Source organism: Asterias rubens, chromosome 5, assembly GCF_902459465.1.
Source record: "Asterias rubens chromosome 5, eAstRub1.3, whole genome shotgun sequence".
Taxonomy (NCBI): domain Eukaryota; kingdom Metazoa; phylum Echinodermata; class Asteroidea; order Forcipulatida; family Asteriidae; genus Asterias; species Asterias rubens.
The window spans coordinates 7,341,150-7,359,047 of record NC_047066.1 but is presented as its reverse complement, the minus strand read 5'-3'; the positions used below and the strand labels follow the sequence as shown (position 1 = coordinate 7,359,047).

Sequence of the window (17,898 nt, the reverse complement as noted above, 5' to 3'; positions counted from 1 at the left end):
AGCCATTGGTCCCATGTGTTGTGTAACGCATGTAAAAGAGCCCAGTGCACTTATCGAAAAGAGAAGGGTTCGCCTCGGTGTTCCTGGCTGTGGCTGCTGTATGCGCCGTAGCACCTTGTAAACCCTTATACGGTGCTATATGGGTCTCTGAATTCAGAACTGCAATAAACTATCTTTCTGAAAGTTTGTATATACTCAGCGCCTTGAGTACCTTGTATGGTAGATACGTGTGCTATATAAGACTTCAATATCATTATTATTACTTGAGGTTATTTTTGTTTGTATTAGGGTGGTTCCTGCCAATTCCACAATGGAGTTCATAAGATTAAGCATCAGTGGCAATTGAGAGAACGTGGTCTGAATGAAGTATGGGATATAGAAGATCTTGTGACTCTTGGCAAGAAAATAAAGGTAAGACCAGGATGCTGTTCAGCCCTTGTCACCAAGGCCCAATTGCATGAAGCCAGTTAACGCATACAAACTTGCTAAGCAAAACAAAATCTTGCAAAACAGAATTATGTTTCTAGCCAAAAATTCCATACAATTTACATTGTTGCAACTGGTGGCAGACTTTTGCTAAGCACTAATTTCTGCTTAACAGCTTAATGACAATTGGGCCCATGGCTCAAGCACAAAGCAAAAAAGGAGCTAAACACAATAAATCATACTTTCCTGAATAAGGTAACTAGCCAAAACACCTTGTCCCATGTATTGTCTCTGAAAATTGTCAGGCAATATTTTCTGGTGTGAAAAAAATTGTGTATAAAACAAATGTCTGTTGAACTTTTAATATTTGCTTTGTGTGTCACATAACTATTTTTCTGATGTTTTTTTTTTCAGGCGTGTCCCTATTACGCAACGAGGTCCCTAAAAGATGATGCAGACATTGTTTTCTGTCCCTACAACTACTTGGTGGACCCCATAATCAGATCCACGGTAGGAAACAAACCAGTTAACTTTCATTTCTTAGCATTTAACCTTAAAGCCAGTGGACACTATTGGTAATTGTCAAAGACCAGTCTCCTCACTTGCTGTATCTCAACATATGCATAAAATAACAAACCTGTGAAAATTTGAGCTCGATTGGTCGTTGGAGTTGCGAGATAACTAAGAAATAAAAAAACACCCTTGTCACACGAAGTTGTGTGCTTTCAGATGCTTGATTTCGAGACCTCAAATTCTAAACTTGAGGTCTCGAAATGAATTCGCGGAAAATTACTTCTTTCTTGAAAACTACTCCATTTCAGAGGGAGCCAGTTCTCACAATGTTTTATACTACCAATCTCTCCCCATTAATCGTTACCAAGTAAGGTTTTATGCTAATAATTATTTTGAATAATCACCAATAGTGTCCACTGCCTTTAAATGGTTTATAGGATTTGAGGCATTGCATGGTGAGGTATCAATATATTTGGTTTGCTGTAGCACCATGTGTGTCTACTTGCCAGGTAGAGAATTGTCTTTCTTTATTCTACTACCATGGAGTAGATTTATTAGATTTTCGGGAGACTTCTCAGTTCTGAAAAGAACTGTCCTGCTTTTACTATTGTGTGATCATAAATGGGTTTTTCACTATTTTTGTGCGAGTCCGATGACTGCTTTAAGTGGATTGCTATTAACTACCGCGGGGTTGGTTCTGAATTGGCCTTAATGTTTCGACTAGCTTGCTCTAGTCATCGTCAGGAGTATAGTGGCGTTAATAGCAATCCACTAAACGCTAAAGTAGGATTTTCTTCCTTCCGCCGGGTAGTAGTTAGAAAGCAGGACAGTTCTTTTCAGAACTGAGAAGTCTTGCGAATTCCGAAAATTTACTCCCTGTTAGTAGAACATAAAGTAAGACAGTTCTCTAACGAATAACATCTACCTGGCAATTAGATGCACACATGGTGTTACCGCAAACCAAGTTAAAGGCAAATAAATTGTTTAAAAATAGGACAATTTTCTCCTTTTATTTTTCTGTATCCAGCAATGGTCCTGCCGCAAACCAAATATAAACAAAGGACTAAAACAAACAGTGGGTACCAATTAACATACGTGCATGTTAACCAAATGTTAACAGTCTCCTGACGATGACTAGAGCAAGCTAGTCGAAATGTTGAGATCAATTTAAGAAGTGACTTCGCAGTAGTACACTTAATCACGATCCTATAAGCTAAATTAGTAGTCGCAGCCTATTTTCTATACCATCTGCCCGGGTAAGAAAAGCAGGACAGTTCTTTTCAGAACTGAGAAGTCTCCCGAACCCCCGAACATCTACTCCGCGGTTGTAGAATAAGCAAGACAGTTCTCTAAGAACAAACTCTACCTGGCAAGTAGATACCGGTACACACATGGTGTTACTGCAAACCAAATATACAATCTCTTTAAAGAACCATTTTGTTATTTTTATTACCAGATGGAAATCAGCCTTAAAGGTCAGATTGTTGTGCTGGACGAGGCGCATAATATTGAAGACTCAGCAAGAGAAGCTGCCAGTTTAACTGTGACTGCCAATCAGCTGGAAGACACAGTGGATGAGCTGGAGCATCACAGTAAGTAGATACATTATAAGTTATCACACAAGCGCGAGTGGAATACGGAAAAATAAAGCGCTTCTTCGTCCCATATCCAACGAGGCCAAAGACGCAGGTAGTGATATTAGCCATGCAATATAGGTTTTTATCACCATCCATTCTGCGAATCTGATTGGAGGATTAGCGCGTACTTGAAGATAAATTTCCATGTTCAGCGCCCTAGACCATGTCTACATGATACGGGCGCTATATAAGTTTTGGTATTATTATTATTAATATTATTATTCAAACACACAGTGGATGAGCTGGAGCATCACAGTAAGTATAGACTATAAAGCGGGAGGGGGTTTGGTCTCTGGGACAAAAATCCTAGCTCCTCAAGTATTCAAACATTCTTCACTTTAGACCATGAAGTAATCCTTTGATTTCAAATTCACACCAAGGTGTAGGCCTATTTTTAATAATGTTTTGTATTTTCGACTCAAGACCTAATTACATTTTTTATACTTCAGGAATTCTCATTATTAAGTTTGTTTACTAACTGGTTGAATGTTTTTATGAATGTTTACTCCTGTTGTTATAATTCCATATTTTATTATTTTTTAATTTGTACATATTTCAGAGCATGTATAGAACAGGATTAGGGTGCTATATAAGTTTTGGTATTATTATTATTAATGTTATTCAAACACACGAAGGCCTGTTTCACTTCCAGAGGGCGTCTGTTGACATCTTGACTTGTATTAGGTGTGTCAGAGAATCCACTGCAAATCACTAATATGTGGCATGGTTGGCTTGTGCGTAACGCCCTCGCCTCTCACCAAGGTGACCCTGGTTCGATTCCCAGCCAGGGCCATATGGTGGTTGAGTTGTGCGCTGGTTATCTGCTATGCCACAAGGGTTTTCCCAGACAAGCCTGTTTTCCTACCTCGTAAAAAAATCAAACACTTTCCATCTTGGCTGTGCTCTGCAGTGATAATGGGTTGATGTGGCTGGCAGCCAAAGGCGCCCTTGCATGCCTGCTTCTGGAACACGTTGTAGCCGCGTCCTTCGCAATGTAGCTATGAGCTACGAGTAAGGATGGTTAGCCCCCCAAGTTATAAAATATAAATTATAATAGTCCAAGCTGAAGTTGCTTTATTTGAGCATGGCGTACTCTTTCTGGTTCTTTTTGAGTTAATTTTCCCTTTTTTCATTTTGCAGTTGAGAAAAAATGGAGGAAAAAGCCCTGCAGAATTCTGCACGCTGTGGTGAGTTTTTCTCTGTGTTTCCTCCACTCGCCCCCCCCCCTCTCACTAAAATAATAAAAGACTTCTGACCAGAAGCCTTTTATTCCTTTCTGAAAGCACAATATTTTGTACAACAAGGTTGTTTTTTCTTTTCATCATTTTCTTGCAACTTCAATGATCAATTGAGTCAAACTTTTCACAGGCTTGTTATTTTATGCATAATGTGGGATACACCATTGCCTTGAATGACTGTTATTTTCCACATAGATTAATGCGCTGAAGTCATGGTTTGAAGGTCAGTCATCAAAGTTTGAGGCTCAGAAGGGTCGGCTGTTTGACAGGGCGCTCAAAGTTTGGTCAGGAACCGAGATGGTGGCTCTCCTGAGAGATATTGGCGTCTCTGAAGATACCCTTCCCTCATTGAAGGTAAGTTGTAAACAAGAAAAAAATAACAAATAAATAGTTACAACATTTATTGAGCGCTTGATGCGGAAGTTTCTAAGCGCTTTAACCAGAGTGACAAAACAGATGGGTTTTAAGTAGATATTTAAAAGTGTCTATGAGAACTTTTCTCAAACCTTAAATTGTTTATGGCCAATTCTTTGTATACAGTCTAAGCAGAGCCTAGTCTTGGTTCCAAGACCATTGGTGTTGCGCGATCACACACAACCAACGTTCCGATTATGCACGGCAAAAACTGTACACGCTTTTAATGAACGAACGCTAGTGGGCGCTCTGTTTCTTTGATTTAGATATCACCATGTCTAGAGTCTGTGCTCGCCAAGGTCTTGGACATTTGCAAATTGAAGGCGTGGCCAGACTATGTAAATGACATTTAATGTATGCAATATGCATATCACGTGACGAATTGAAGATGACTATTCAAACTAGATCGAGTCAAAGGTCAATATGATCGGCGCTCTATTTTTAAATAATCTTTGCTCAAAGTGATTCCATGGTCATTATAGGCCTATTAAAAGGAAAACAGTTAAATTTCAAGTATAAACTACCTATTCAGATTATGGATACGTGACGATTTGAAATCGTAAATAATGGTTAAAAATCGAACGTAAGATTAGCATTCAGAGAGTCCGTGTAACGGACGCTTGTATGGCCCCACGGCGTGGGGCAATCGGAACGTAAGCCTTGTGGAATATCACGTACCGCCCATGCCGTGTCTCGTGGGATGGGGGTTTGCGGTGTTAAATCCCGGGCGCTATGCACTCCCAGCTTGCGGGTGTCTAATCCGTTGTTTCTTATGATCGCAACGTTCCAATTGCTCCATTTTGTTTCATGGCCCCCTAATTTCTTTTTGTTATGAGTTTTCAGGTAATTTTGATGATGTCAAAACGTAGGAATACCGCATTTTGTTATATTGACAGTGTTATTGTGTGAGTAGCTTAAAAAAAGTATGAGAATTTTTTATAAAAGGTTGAAATAAAAATAATGATAAAACAAAATTCCCTCAAAGCATAATTTTGTCAAACAAAGTATTATTTTTTTATTCTGTGAATGAAGAGTTATTTTTGAGGTAATGATTAAATTGGGCAACTAGTGGAATTTATGACCCGACTATAGTCGCCTCAAATAACTGCGATTTTGATACTTGTCGCGAAACTTACTCCTGTTGCCCCAGATGCATCGTGACATATTGTTTGCCGAAGGCGCATAAGTAGCTTTCGTTCATTACAAGCGTGTACAGTTTTTGCCATGCATAATCGGAACGTTGGTTGTGTGTGTCCGCGCAACACCAATTGTCTTTGAACCAAGACTAAGCAGAGCCATGAAATTGGGCCCCGATCTCCTCTCAATCAATCAAACTGCCTGAACTGTCACTGGTATTTATGAATTAATAATCATAGTAATAACAAAATTAAGCTTATAAAGCACCTTACATCAATGAATGGACCCCAAGGTGCTGTACAAATTAATATAGCACCAAACAAGAGGAGAAAATATTTAAAGAGCATAACAAGATTTCTTAACAAAATAAACCCCCCAAATGGACCAGCCGCCACCCAAAAAAAAAAACCAAAAAAAAAAACCTACACACCATGAAAGTTAAGAATCAAATAAACATTTGTCAGAGATGCAACTTTTCCGATTTAAATCGGAAAACCGACTTTTCTTATTTTTACCCCCAAATCCTTCCAAATTCGCTGTTTTTTAAATTTGAAAAACTCGAAAAACGCTGTTAAAACCATGGAGAAACTAAGCAATCCCGTCTGGTATCGTCAGCGATCGCGCGCGAATCACAACGCATGCACCCGGTCTAACTAATTGCCGTCAACTCACCATCAACTCGCTTGTGTCCAGTCAACTCGCCGTCAACTCTCAACCACGCAGATGATGGCAGGCATGGATAAGTGTTTGACCCAACACGGCACCGATCAATTTATACGCAGCACAATACATAATACACCATGCAGTACCGATCATTGACGTCTTAGGTCAAGACTATTCCAAATGTGGTAAAAGCCTGTGAAAATGCAAGATGGCATAATTTATGTTACAATTTGGCTAGTGAAACTTTTTTTTTGAGACCCAAAGTTTGTTTGACCCCCAAACTAGTCAAATATACAGATTCCGTGTGTTCACCTCCGGCGACCGCAACAAATCATGTCCCTATGTCTGGCTGCGAGGTTGGGGTGGTTTACTGGGTTAAGTGTCCAAAACCTCACCACAAAAATGTTCAGATTTTTTTTTCAACACCTGGTTGCATCTATGATTTGTTTAAACTGAATTTGATTTCTTGAGTAAAGATTTCTTCACAATTTGCTCTCTTTTTTTTTTGTATTGAAAGAAAAACCTGACTCTTCTCTTGGACGATCCTGAGCCTCAAAAGAAGGACAAGGAAGAGGGAACCAGCTTGAGCTCCGGCAGCGGCATAACGCTTAAGAATCTCTTCGTCATCTTTGGTTTCTTAACTAAAGACAGCAACAAGTTTATGAAAGACTACAAGTAAGTATACATTTGCAGGCCTGTATTCTTTTTCGTTGTTGAATGGGCACGGGCACCAAGGCATTTTCTTATTGGTAAAGGGCACCGCATAAGGAAATTGGAAATTTCTACTGGTGCATTTCAAGGGCATCCAGGCCAGGGGGCATCGAGGAATTCGCCTTCGTTGCCTCCGTGAAGTTTTCAAGGTGCTGTGGCACAATTCGCAGCCAATCCCATCTGAAGTAAACATTACAAGAAGGCAATGCCATTTATCTTTCTTATTTGCAGAGTGGTCATCATGAGAAGTCAGGTCTTTGGCAAACCGAAACAGAAGAGCACGGTAAGTATTTTTTAGAAATAAATAATATTAATAATAACTGTATTCATAAAGCGCCAAATTGCCAAAGGATACAAGGCACTGAAGAAAGAAGGAAAACAAGACAGTACAAAGACGCTGTCGACCAGTTACAGACTACGGGATAAATGTGGGTCTTGAGAGCCCGTTTGAAGGCTGGGACACTGTTGGAGTTTCTGGTTTGGATTGGTAGACTATTCCAAAATCGGAGAGCAGGTATAAGCCTTTTTGAGATATGGCGGACACAATGCTACAACACTAAGAGGTTTGGGTAAATTTGTCTGTATACACCCAAACCAAACAGTACACTCCTATCACGTCCGCCATACCTCAAAAAGGCTTTTGGAGAAGGCCCGGTCACCTGCAAGTTTATGTATTTTGTGGACTGCGAGGGATTTTGTCACATTTGTTTATCACTTAATAAAAACTGGCAATCATAAAGTGGGACATCTCAGTTGATGTAGTCGTCGAGTTCACAGCGCTGGTCACTGTGGTGTTTTTGTGTTTATGGTCACTGTTTGAATATGTCCACCGTTAAGGGAAAGCAGTTGTAGATAAAGCCCAATTTCGTAGACCTGCTATGCACACAAATTAGCATGAAATTTCTTCCTTGATAAAAGCAGGATTACCAACCAAATTTCTCTTTGTTGCATATTGCTTGTTACTGGTTTTCAGCTGTTGTTTGGTTATCCTGAAAATCACGTGGATTATTGGTTGGTAATCCTGTCAGCAGCAGAGTGTTAGGGTGTGAATCCCGGTCACGATACTTGTGCCCTTGAGCAAGGCACGTAACCATAGTTTCTTCAGAATAATTTGGGAAGGTAGTGCTTTCTGCTCTACCAGCCAGGCTTCTGATGGATGATACCCAAGCCTACATCCGTATATTGACTGTAAAGGGGGTAACCCTGTTTCAGCCCAGCAGCAAGTGGCTACGTGCCCCTGGTGACTGTTGATTTGGGTAGACAAACCAAATCTGTTAAGTGTAGCCCTAACCTTGCGATGCTAGGTGATAGCCCATAATATTTGATTTTTTTTTTTTAAACCAGTGCCCAATTTCATAGAGCTGCTAAGCACAAAAATCTGCTTAGCACTAAACTTCTGCCTCGATAAAAACAAGATCACCAGCCATTTTTTCGCGGGATTTTCCGGATAAGCAAACAACAGCTGAATACCAGTAACAAGCAATATGCAACAAATGGAAATGTGGTTGGTTATCCTGTTTTCACCAAGGAAGACATTTCATGCTAAACAAATGTTTGTGCTTAGCCTCCTTTGATATTGGGCCCTTATCAGAGTCTGAGATTTTGATTATCTTTCAATTGAAGCTATTTTCCCCTTTTTCTTTGTGACAGGATGATCGCTGGGTAAAGAAAAATAAAAGAAGTTATTGTAAGTAGCCCTTTTTATAATTTATTTGTAAAGAATAATTTTTTTTTTTCAAGTTAATTTACACCGGTTAACATCACTTATGTTACCACTCCGCGCTGTGCAGCCGTGGTACATGCAATTTTTGTTGCGCGTCACGTGATTGGTTCTTGACCAATCAAACTTTACAGTTTATTACCGGGGTATAACAATGCGAAATGATGCATGTGGCATAGTATTTTGTCTGGTAACCTTATTAATTCTGGTTGGCTTAACTTTTGTATGCTTGGCTATTCTTTGTGCTTAAGCTCTATAAAACTGGGCCCTTGTTTTAAATATTAATATTAATAATAATATAATATAAAATAATGATAACAATTCACAATTAAACAGCGCTTTTCACACCCAAAGGGCGTCTCAAAGTGCTTCAACGAAAGGACAGGGTTTCAACTCTAAACCAAACAGAGATGCTTATACTTTTTTTTTTCAGGGTGTTCCAGTTTCTACAATCCAACCCCGTTTAAATTTTCATCCTCTCGTTTTCTTTTTCAATTCACAGCTTCAGTGGGTTCCTGGCCCATCTCTCTCAATTTCTGGTGTCTCAACCCCGCAGTTGTAAGTTGTGTTTTCCTACTTATTCGAGTGAAAATCCAGTCCACATCAGGAGCTGATTTCACAAAGCAACACAATAGACCGATCCATTAAGCTCCGCCCCATTGCGTATTGACCAATCACAACCCATTGCATTGCCAAAAGTCTGACAAAACCAACTTCCAGAATACATCAGAGATACCACCTCGCTGCATACATTCAAGACACTCTTGAAAGCTCACCTGTTTTAGGAGGTGTATCATCAATAACATTTCTCCTGTTTGTGCCCATACATCAGCACCTTAGAGCAAACTCTTGATTTTGGCGCTTCATAAATTTCTGTTGATTGATTGATTGATTAAACACATGTGACATACGACTTTACGTCTCATTCGCAGGATGAAACAACTATGGCTAGGTGTCTTGCGCAAGAACTATAGTGTCCAGACCGGGACTCGAACCAACAATCTGATAATCAGAAACACCACATAGCTTGAGTCCAGTGGGCTGGACTGCTCATCATCGACACACCACTTACAGTGTATATTACATATTTAGCGAAGGGAAAATAAATAGATATATTTGTTTACCATAATTGAGAAAATAAATGGAAATTTTACCCATATACACAGATGTGTGTTAGCACTGTATCCTTGACCTCTGTGAAAGAATATCACAGGCATATTACTCGGTTGGAATTTCGAACCCATGACTTTTGCAATTCTAGAGCAGTGTGTTGCCAACTAGACCACCGAGATAATTGAGAACTTGTCTTTTCTGATTTCTTTTAGGCCTTCACCGATTTTGGAGAAGACACTCGAACCATCGTTTTGACGTCTGGCACCCTGTCTCCGATGTCATCGTTCCAATCAGAGCTCGGAGTTGACTTTACGATACAACATGAATTTAATCATGTTGTGAATATGTCGCAGGCAAGTGGTATTTTTATTTGTTTCGTAGGGTGTTTTTTTTATTTTTTTTTATGCAAGTTCGCCCAAAACAAGGCTGAAAGCCACTCTAGGTAAAAGGCTACAAGGAAGAAAACATAGAAATGCAGAAACTCAGTGGAGCTGAAGGTAGGAATTGATACTCCTATTAAAAGATGGTAGATTATAGGATGAAGGGAAACGTGCACCAGGCAAGGAGTTCCAAAGAGATGCAGTACGAGGGAAAAAGCTACTGGAGTAGCTCTTTGTTCTACATCTTGGCACAGCATAAGGATGGGAACAAGCAGAAAGCCTGGTTTATTTGGTTTGGTTGGGTTTCGCCTCGGGATTCGTGTCTCCTTTATTGAGTTTGTTTGCCATTTGATCTTCAAAGGGAAGGTACATGTTTGGTACATGTTTGGTAACTACTCAAAACAAATATTAACTTAAAAACTGATTGGTAACTAGCATTGTAGAGCTGTTGATAGTATAAAACACTGTGGGAAACGGCTCCCTCTGAAGTAGCATAGATTTTGAGAAAGAGGTGATTTCTCACTAAAATAATAAAAGACTTCTAGCTAGAAGTCTTTTATTCCTGTCTGAAAGTACACAAATTAGTCCAACAAGGGTGTTTTTTCTTTCATCATTTTCTCCCAACTCTGATTGACCAATTGAGTTCAAATTTTCACATGTTTGTTATTTTATGCATCTGTTGAGATACATTAAGTGAGAACACTGGTCTTTGACAATTACCAACAGTGCACCTACCCTTTAAGGACTGTGAAGGGGGTAGCCCTGTATCATCCCTAGGAGTAGGTGTCAACATGTCCCTTGAGACAGTTGATTTGGGTCGATGGCTCAAATCAAGTACATCCCTCACCTTGAAGCGGCCACTCGGCCTTGTGAGTTGGGCGATTTATCGCATGAATAAATAAATTAAAAAAATGTATTCTAATTTGTCATTTGAAAGTTGTATAAATTCATGATATTGAAATTGAATTTTTGCTTCTAACTAGAAAGACACTCTGCAATAATTGTTATACTGACATGAGGCTAATTTACTGCAAAAATAGTCATATTTCAGAGACACATTTCAGTGTAGAAAAAGTTAAAAGTCGGGGAAATGCCCTTTTTTTTGTCCTTGACAGTGTTTTAGACAACTATTTCTCAGGAGAATTTGATCAAGGATTAGGACAAAAATAATTGATTGTTACCGTAGCTGTGTCAGACATTGCCTTACAGTGACGTCTAATTTTCATTTGGTATACTCTATGCTCTCAGAGTCCTGCATTGTTAGATCCTAAGTGTTTTTTTTTTTGCCGTCCATTTTTCAGGTTTGGATCGCGTCAATTGCAGAAGGACCCAACAGCGAGACCTTGAATGGCGCCTACAAAAGTGCTGAGGTAAGGGAGCTGTCCAGTAGTGGTGCGTCGTGGCCGATCGGTCAAGTGTAGCGGACTCAAGCTTTTTTCCTCTCATGATTATGCAAGAAAAGTTAACTGAATCCCAGGATTTTAGGCTCTTAAGAAAAATCCCAGGCCTTTTCATAATTATAGTTTATTTTTTTCTATTTTTTTTCTTCTTCAAACTTTTCAGACGTACAAGTTTCAAGATGAGATCGGACGTCTTCTCCATCAAGTGTGTGTAAAGATTCCCTTCGGAGTCTTGTGTTTCTTCCCGTCCTACGGCATGATGGACAAACTGTCAAAGAGGTGGAAGGTAAGATTTCAATTGATGAACATCAAAGACACTGGAAACTCGGTATTTACTCAAAACAAATGTTAGCATAAAAACTTTCAAAAATGTACCCAGTCAGTTTCCCTTGTGGTTTATATTGATATCGGAAAACAAAAAATTGCATCCCCTTAAGGTGATCCCCTGGGTGCCGCTTCCCAGGTTGTATCGTAATTTGGGTGTGATCCCTGGCTACACGGCATTTAACGGTTGTATGGCTTCTGACTGGCACCCCCAAACAAAGATATTGACAAAATAGGGACACCACCAATATACATGTAGGGCTAGATAGCTCAGTTGGTAGAGCGCCGGCACATTAATCCGGAGGTCGTTGGTTCGAATCCCACTCTAGTCAATTCTTTGTTCAACCCCCAAAATCATAAAAACTTGGTTAAATATTAAAAAACTCCAGGCCTGAAAGCCTTTTATTTTATTATTCTTTTTTTGTTCTCATGCAACTTCGTTGACCAATTGAGTCAAAATTTTCAATGATTTTTTTATGCTAACAAATATTTGTAGTCATTACCAGTAGTTACCAGTGCCTTTAAAATGAGTTGTCGATTTACTGTATTGATTGGTTCTGTGACACCCCATTTTGCTTAGCAGTTAGGTTGATTCCACAGTTAAGATCACTCTTAGCTCTTTGTGAAATGGCGCATTAGATAACAAGAGATTTTCAAGCCTGGATCATATTTTCTGGGAGTGCGAATGCAAAGCGAATTTTGTTGTCACAAAAGGGCTGTTTTCACTGCAATTGTTTCGCAGGATTTGAGCATATTTCAATTGATGCGAATTGTTCGGTGAGAATGTGTGATGTCGAAAAATTCGTTTCGCATTTGCTGGAAGTATGAACCGGGCTTAAGGCTGCCAACTGTCATATTTACAGTCACATAAAGCCTGTTTCATACTTCCTGCGAATGCGAAGTTAATCTTTCTGTTTTCGGAGTGAATATTTAGCAGGAGTTGTGCACAACTCAACTGTTGCGAACTTTGAACCGAGATTTATTCTAAACTTCCCCCTTGTAGAACACGGGTCAATGGGATAAACTGGCTGAGGTGAAAGTCGTGATGTCGGAGACGAGGGGAGCGGATAAAGTCAACTTTGAGCAGAGTCTACGAGAATATTACGAGGTGATCAAGAATCTTGAGCAAGGAAGCAACCTTCTAGGGGAGGTCACTGGAGCTCTGTTCTTAGCCGTGTTTAGAGGCAAGGTCAGCGAAGGCATGGACTTTGCCGATAACAACGCCAGGGCCGTCATGACAGTGAGTTTCAATTCAAATTTTTGCTTTGTGTTTTCTCACTAAAGGGTGTGGGAACTGTTTGTACGACACAAAACACAATGTCCACAGATGTATATTAAACTTACACGGTTTGAAGATAATGATAGTAGAAAGCTTCCCTTCAAATATTACTTGCTGAATTGCTGTAGCTTTTAAGAAATTAGTAAAACAATGTCACAAAAATACTTTTTGTTTCAGGAGACGACAATTATTTTAGCGTGTACAACATATTACAAGTCTTTTAATATTTTAGTGAGAAATAACCTCTTTCTGAAAATTTATGTTACTTCAGAGGGAGCCGTTTCTCACAATGTTTTATACTATCAACAGCTCTCCATTGCTTGTTACCAAGAAAGTTTTTATGGTAAAAATTATTTTGAGTAATAACCAATAGTGTCCACTGCCTCTGAAGTAACATAGTTTTTGAGAAAGAGGTACTTTCTCACTCAAATAATAAAAGACTTCAGCTGAACCCTTTCATTATGCATCTGAAAGCACACAAAGTATTGCAACAAGGGTGTTTTTTCTTTTATTATTCTCTCTCAAATTTTCACATGTTTGTTATTTTATGCGTATGTTGAGATACACCAAGTGAGAATACTGGTCTTTGACAATAACCAATAGTGTCCATTGCTTTAAAAGGTAGTGGTCTAGTCGACACTATTGGTAATTACTCAAGATAATTTTCAGCATACAAATTTACTGGGTAACAAGTAATGGAGAGCTGTTGATAGGATAAAATATTGTGAGATTGGTTCCCTCTGAAGTAACATAGTTTTAAAGAAAGAAATTATTTTCCACGAATTTGATTTTTTGACCTCAGAATTAGATTTTGAGGTCCCGAAATCGAGCATCTGAAAGTCATAACTTCTAGTGACAAGGTTTTTTTTTCTTCCATGATTATCTCGCATCCATGACGACCAATTGAGTTCAAATTTTCACAGGTTTGTTATTTCTGCATATGTTGGCATACACCAAGTGAGAATACTGGTCGTTGACAACATTACCAATGGTGTCTAGTGTCTTTAAACAGCTTTTCTGTCCCATTGACTGTGCAGGTAGGAATACCGTATCCCAGCATCAGAGATAAGCAGGTGGAGCTGAAACAGCAATATAACGACACCTACTCAACGTCTAGAGGTTTATTGACTGGCAGTGAGTGGTATGAGATCCAAGCCTACAGGGCCATCAACCAGGCCTTAGGCCGATGTATCAGACACAAGTGAGTAGTGTATATTTTATTAACTCAATACAATGACAAATACTCGACTGGTAGAGGTTTATTGACTGGCAGTGAGTGGTATGAGATCCAAGCCTACAGGGCCATCAACCAGGCCTTAGGCCGATTTAATAGACACAAGTGAGTAGTGTGTATTTGAGTAACTCATTACAATGACAAATACTCAACGTCTAGAGGTTTATTGACTGGCAGTGAGTGGTATGAGATCCAAGCCTACAGGGCCATCAACCAGGCCTTAGGCCGATGTATCTGACACAGGTGAGTAGTTGAGTAACTCAGTACAATGACAAATACTCGACTGGTAGAGGTTTATTGACTGGCAGTGAGTGGTATGAGATCCAAGCCTACAGGGCCATCAACCAGGCCTTAGGCCGATGTATCAGACACAAGTGAGTAGTGTATATTTTAGTAACTCAATACAATGACAAATACTCGACTGGAAGAGGTTTATTGACTGGTAGTGAGTGGTATGAGATCCAGGCCTACTCATATCTCATTCAAGAGAATGATTTAGTCCTTGAGTACTAAAGCCCCGGTCACACAGGCACCGATAACTAAAACAAGAACGAAAAAAAAGGAACGCCCTCGATTGGTTGAAAAGCTCCATGCAGAATACGCCCATGCTCATTCAACCAATCGAGGGCATGCATTTTTATCGTTCTCGTTTTCGCTCTCGTTATCAGGGCCTGTGTGACCGGGCGTTTATTCAAGAAGTGAGAAAAAAGTGTGAAGTGTTTTTCTTTCCAACTGCTTCAAAGTCAAAGATGAGTTTGAAATGGGTTGCGTTATAAGGAGCTGAAGGAGTAAAGCCTTGAAATGTTCTTGCTTATGTCTTTCAGGAGAGATTGGGGTGCGTTGATACTTGCTGACCATCGCTTTTATAAAAATACCCAGAAGTATACCCAAGGTAAGTTTTCAAAAATCCACTTTTTCAAGTAGAGGGCGGGAAAATGCTTGGATAACTTTCCTTATAGGCAAAGGAGTAATCAAGTAACTGGACCGACTCTCATGGTGCTGCTGAGTTTGGAGTTCTCTGCGTAAAGGCAGTGGACACTATTGGTAATTACTCCAAATAGTTGTTAGCACAAAAACTTTACCTGGTTGCAAGCAATAGAGGGCTGTTGATAGTATAAAACATTGTGAGAAACAGCGACTTCTGAAGTTGCATAGATCTTGAGAAAAAAGGTAATTTGTCACTTAAATAATAAAAGACTTCTAGCTAGAAGTCTTTTATTTCTATCTGAAAGCATTGAAATTCGTCAAACAAGGGTGTTTTTTCTCTCATCATTTTCTCACAACTTCGATGACCAATTCAGCTCAAATTTTCACAGGCTTGTTATTTTATTCTTATGTTGGGATACACCAAGTGAGAAGACTGGTCTTTGACAAATACCAAACGTGTACCTTCTCTTTAACTGCAGTGGACACTATTGGTAATTACCCAAAATAAGTGTAAGCACAAAACTTACTTACTTGGTTAAAAGCAAGAGAGAGCTGTTAATAGTAAAAAATATTGTGAGAAACGGCTCCTTCGGAAGTAACGTAGTTTTTCGAGAAAGAAGTAATTTTCCACTAAAATATTTGAATTTGATTTTGAGATTTCAGAATCTCGAAATGATTGGAAAGCACACTACTGCGTGTGACCAGGGTGTTTTTTCTTCCATTATTATCTTGCAACTTTGACGACCAATTGAGTTCACATTTTCACAGGTTTGTTATTTTGTGCACATGTTGAAATACACCAAGTGAGAACACTGGTCTTTGACATTTAACTTAAGTATCCTGTGTCTTTAAACCTTTACTTATGTTAACTTGACAGGCACCACTGATTGTCCTAATTTACACGATCGTCAGAACTGATTTTTTGTTGTTGAGATTTTTGTTGTTGTTGTAAAATTTGATTCATGTTACTTTTCTGTAGAATATTTATGCACATCTCCAGACATGCCAGAACTCTGGAACCGGCTAGTAACACATGTAGGAATGCGAACACACTAGGGTCCAATTTCAAAGAGCTGCTAAGCACAAAAAAATGCTTAGCACTTAATTTCTTCATTGATAAAAACAGGATAACCAACCAGCTGTTGTTTGCTTATCCTGGTAATCCTGTTTTAATCAAGGCCAAAATTCCATGCTAAGCAAATTTTGTGCTAAGCAGCTCAATGAAATTGGGCCACGATCTGTTCAACATGTTCAAGAGTTCACTTAAAATCCATCTGCTTAGCGTGTGACTTTTCTAACATTTCTCCTGCCAGTTCTTTTATTTCATCTTGCGAACCTTTGATTTTTGTTAAAAGATTTCTCCAGAAGACGATCAGAGCATACTGATCAAAACGTCCAGTTGAAAACTCAATTAGAGATTATCATTACATTGTGTTACCACAAACCTTACTGGATCATATTTCCACCATGCAAAAATTCAAAGTTATAATGAGTTCAAGATTTTTTTGTTTTTGTTCTTTAAAGACGGTGGACGCTATTGGTAATTGTCACAGACCAGTCTTCTCACTTGGTGTATCTCAACATATGCATAAAATAACAAACCTGTGAAAATTTGAGCTCAATTGGTTGTACAAGTTGCGAGATAACAATGAAAGAAAAAACACCCTTGTCACAAAGTTGTCTGCTTTCAGATGCTTGAAAAATCTATTTCTGAAGTCTCAAAACCAAACTCATTAAAAGTTACTTCTTTCTCGAAAACTACATTACTTCAGAGAGAACCAATTCTCACAATGTTGTATACGATCAACAGCTTTCCATTCCTTGTTACCAAGTAAGGTTTTGTGCTAACAAGTATTTTGAGTAGTTACCAATAGTGTCCACTGCCTTTAACTTAGTTTCATGCATGTACATTACATTGGGGGTTTTGCCATAGATGGAAAGCATTTTACAAGAACGATGCATTATTGTTTATTATTAGGACTGTCCAAATGGGTGAGAAACAACTTGAGTCATCACACATCATGTGCGACTGCTTTATCATCTCTTGAGGACTTTGCCTTAACAAGAATTCAGAGATCAAAATATGACACAAGGTAAATCAAGAAAATTCAACTTCTAGTCGAAAACTTTTAATCAGGGATGAGTAGGCCTAATGTCATACTTTAATCTGAATTCAGACTTTTTTTCAGGCATGTGATTTCTCCGTTTGAAAGCCATCGGACACTTTCGGAAAACATTCTCAGTTTTGGGAGTTGACAAACTAGTTCCTCAACTTTGCCTCGGGAACTAGTTCGTCAACTTTCAATACCTTTGGGAGCTAATATCGACTAATGACCATCGAACCATTTTGTATTTTGTAGATTATTAAAGCCATTATACACCTTCGGTAAACAGTATTGTCCAAAGCCCACACTTCGTGTATCACAACTTATATATAAAATAACAAATCTGTGAAAATTAAGGCTCAATCAGTCATCGGAGTCGGGAGAAAATAACGGGAAAACCCACCCTTGTTTCCGCACGTTTCGCCGTGTCGTGACATGTGTTTAAAATAAATCCGTAAATCTCAATATTGATATTGTTTTAATGTTTTCTCAAAGTAAAGCATTTCATGGAATAATATTTCAAGAGAAGTCTTTCACCATTACCTTCTGTAAACCCTGTAAGTTATTTGAAAATCTGTGATCTTTTAACTTTTTGTTTTGTTCGGAAAGTGTCCAATGGCTTTAAACCAGAAAAAAGGCCACAAAAAACCCTGAGATTGCAGAGAAGGTTTTCAAAA

The 17,898-nt window shown here is 38.9% G+C and overlaps 1 protein-coding gene and 1 non-coding gene across 3 annotated transcripts in view; both read left to right on the top strand.

Moving 5' to 3' along the window:
• The window catches only part of LOC117290403 (Fanconi anemia group J protein homolog), a 72,682-nt gene that overhangs the window by 10,757 nt on the left and 44,027 nt on the right, over positions 1 to 17,898 (top strand). Inside the window, exons 11-27 of one of the 2 annotated variants that reach the window (XM_033771790.1) lie at positions 289 to 411; positions 841 to 936; positions 2,396 to 2,531; positions 3,717 to 3,763; positions 4,010 to 4,168; positions 6,546 to 6,703; positions 6,971 to 7,022; positions 8,390 to 8,426; positions 8,962 to 9,017; positions 9,785 to 9,925; positions 11,254 to 11,322; positions 11,516 to 11,638; positions 12,680 to 12,916; positions 13,993 to 14,074; positions 14,482 to 14,563; positions 15,014 to 15,081; positions 17,095 to 17,209. In XM_033771790.1, the coding sequence (XP_033627681.1) occupies positions 289 to 411; positions 841 to 936; positions 2,396 to 2,531; positions 3,717 to 3,763; positions 4,010 to 4,168; positions 6,546 to 6,703; positions 6,971 to 7,022; positions 8,390 to 8,426; positions 8,962 to 9,017; positions 9,785 to 9,925; positions 11,254 to 11,322; positions 11,516 to 11,638; positions 12,680 to 12,916; positions 13,993 to 14,074; positions 14,482 to 14,563; positions 15,014 to 15,081; positions 17,095 to 17,209 (1,781 nt within the window). Of the gene's footprint in view, positions 1 to 288; positions 412 to 840; positions 937 to 2,395; positions 2,532 to 3,716; positions 3,764 to 4,009; positions 4,169 to 6,545; positions 6,704 to 6,970; positions 7,023 to 8,389; positions 8,427 to 8,961; positions 9,018 to 9,784; positions 9,926 to 11,253; positions 11,323 to 11,515; positions 11,639 to 12,679; positions 12,917 to 13,992; positions 14,157 to 14,481; positions 14,564 to 15,013; positions 15,082 to 17,094; positions 17,210 to 17,898 lie in introns of both variants that reach the window. The other variant, XM_033771789.1, reaches the window with a different exon arrangement.
• On the top strand, positions 11,936 to 12,008 carry Trnan-auu. The gene has a single exon. It is a non-coding gene; the product is annotated as a tRNA-Asn (tRNA).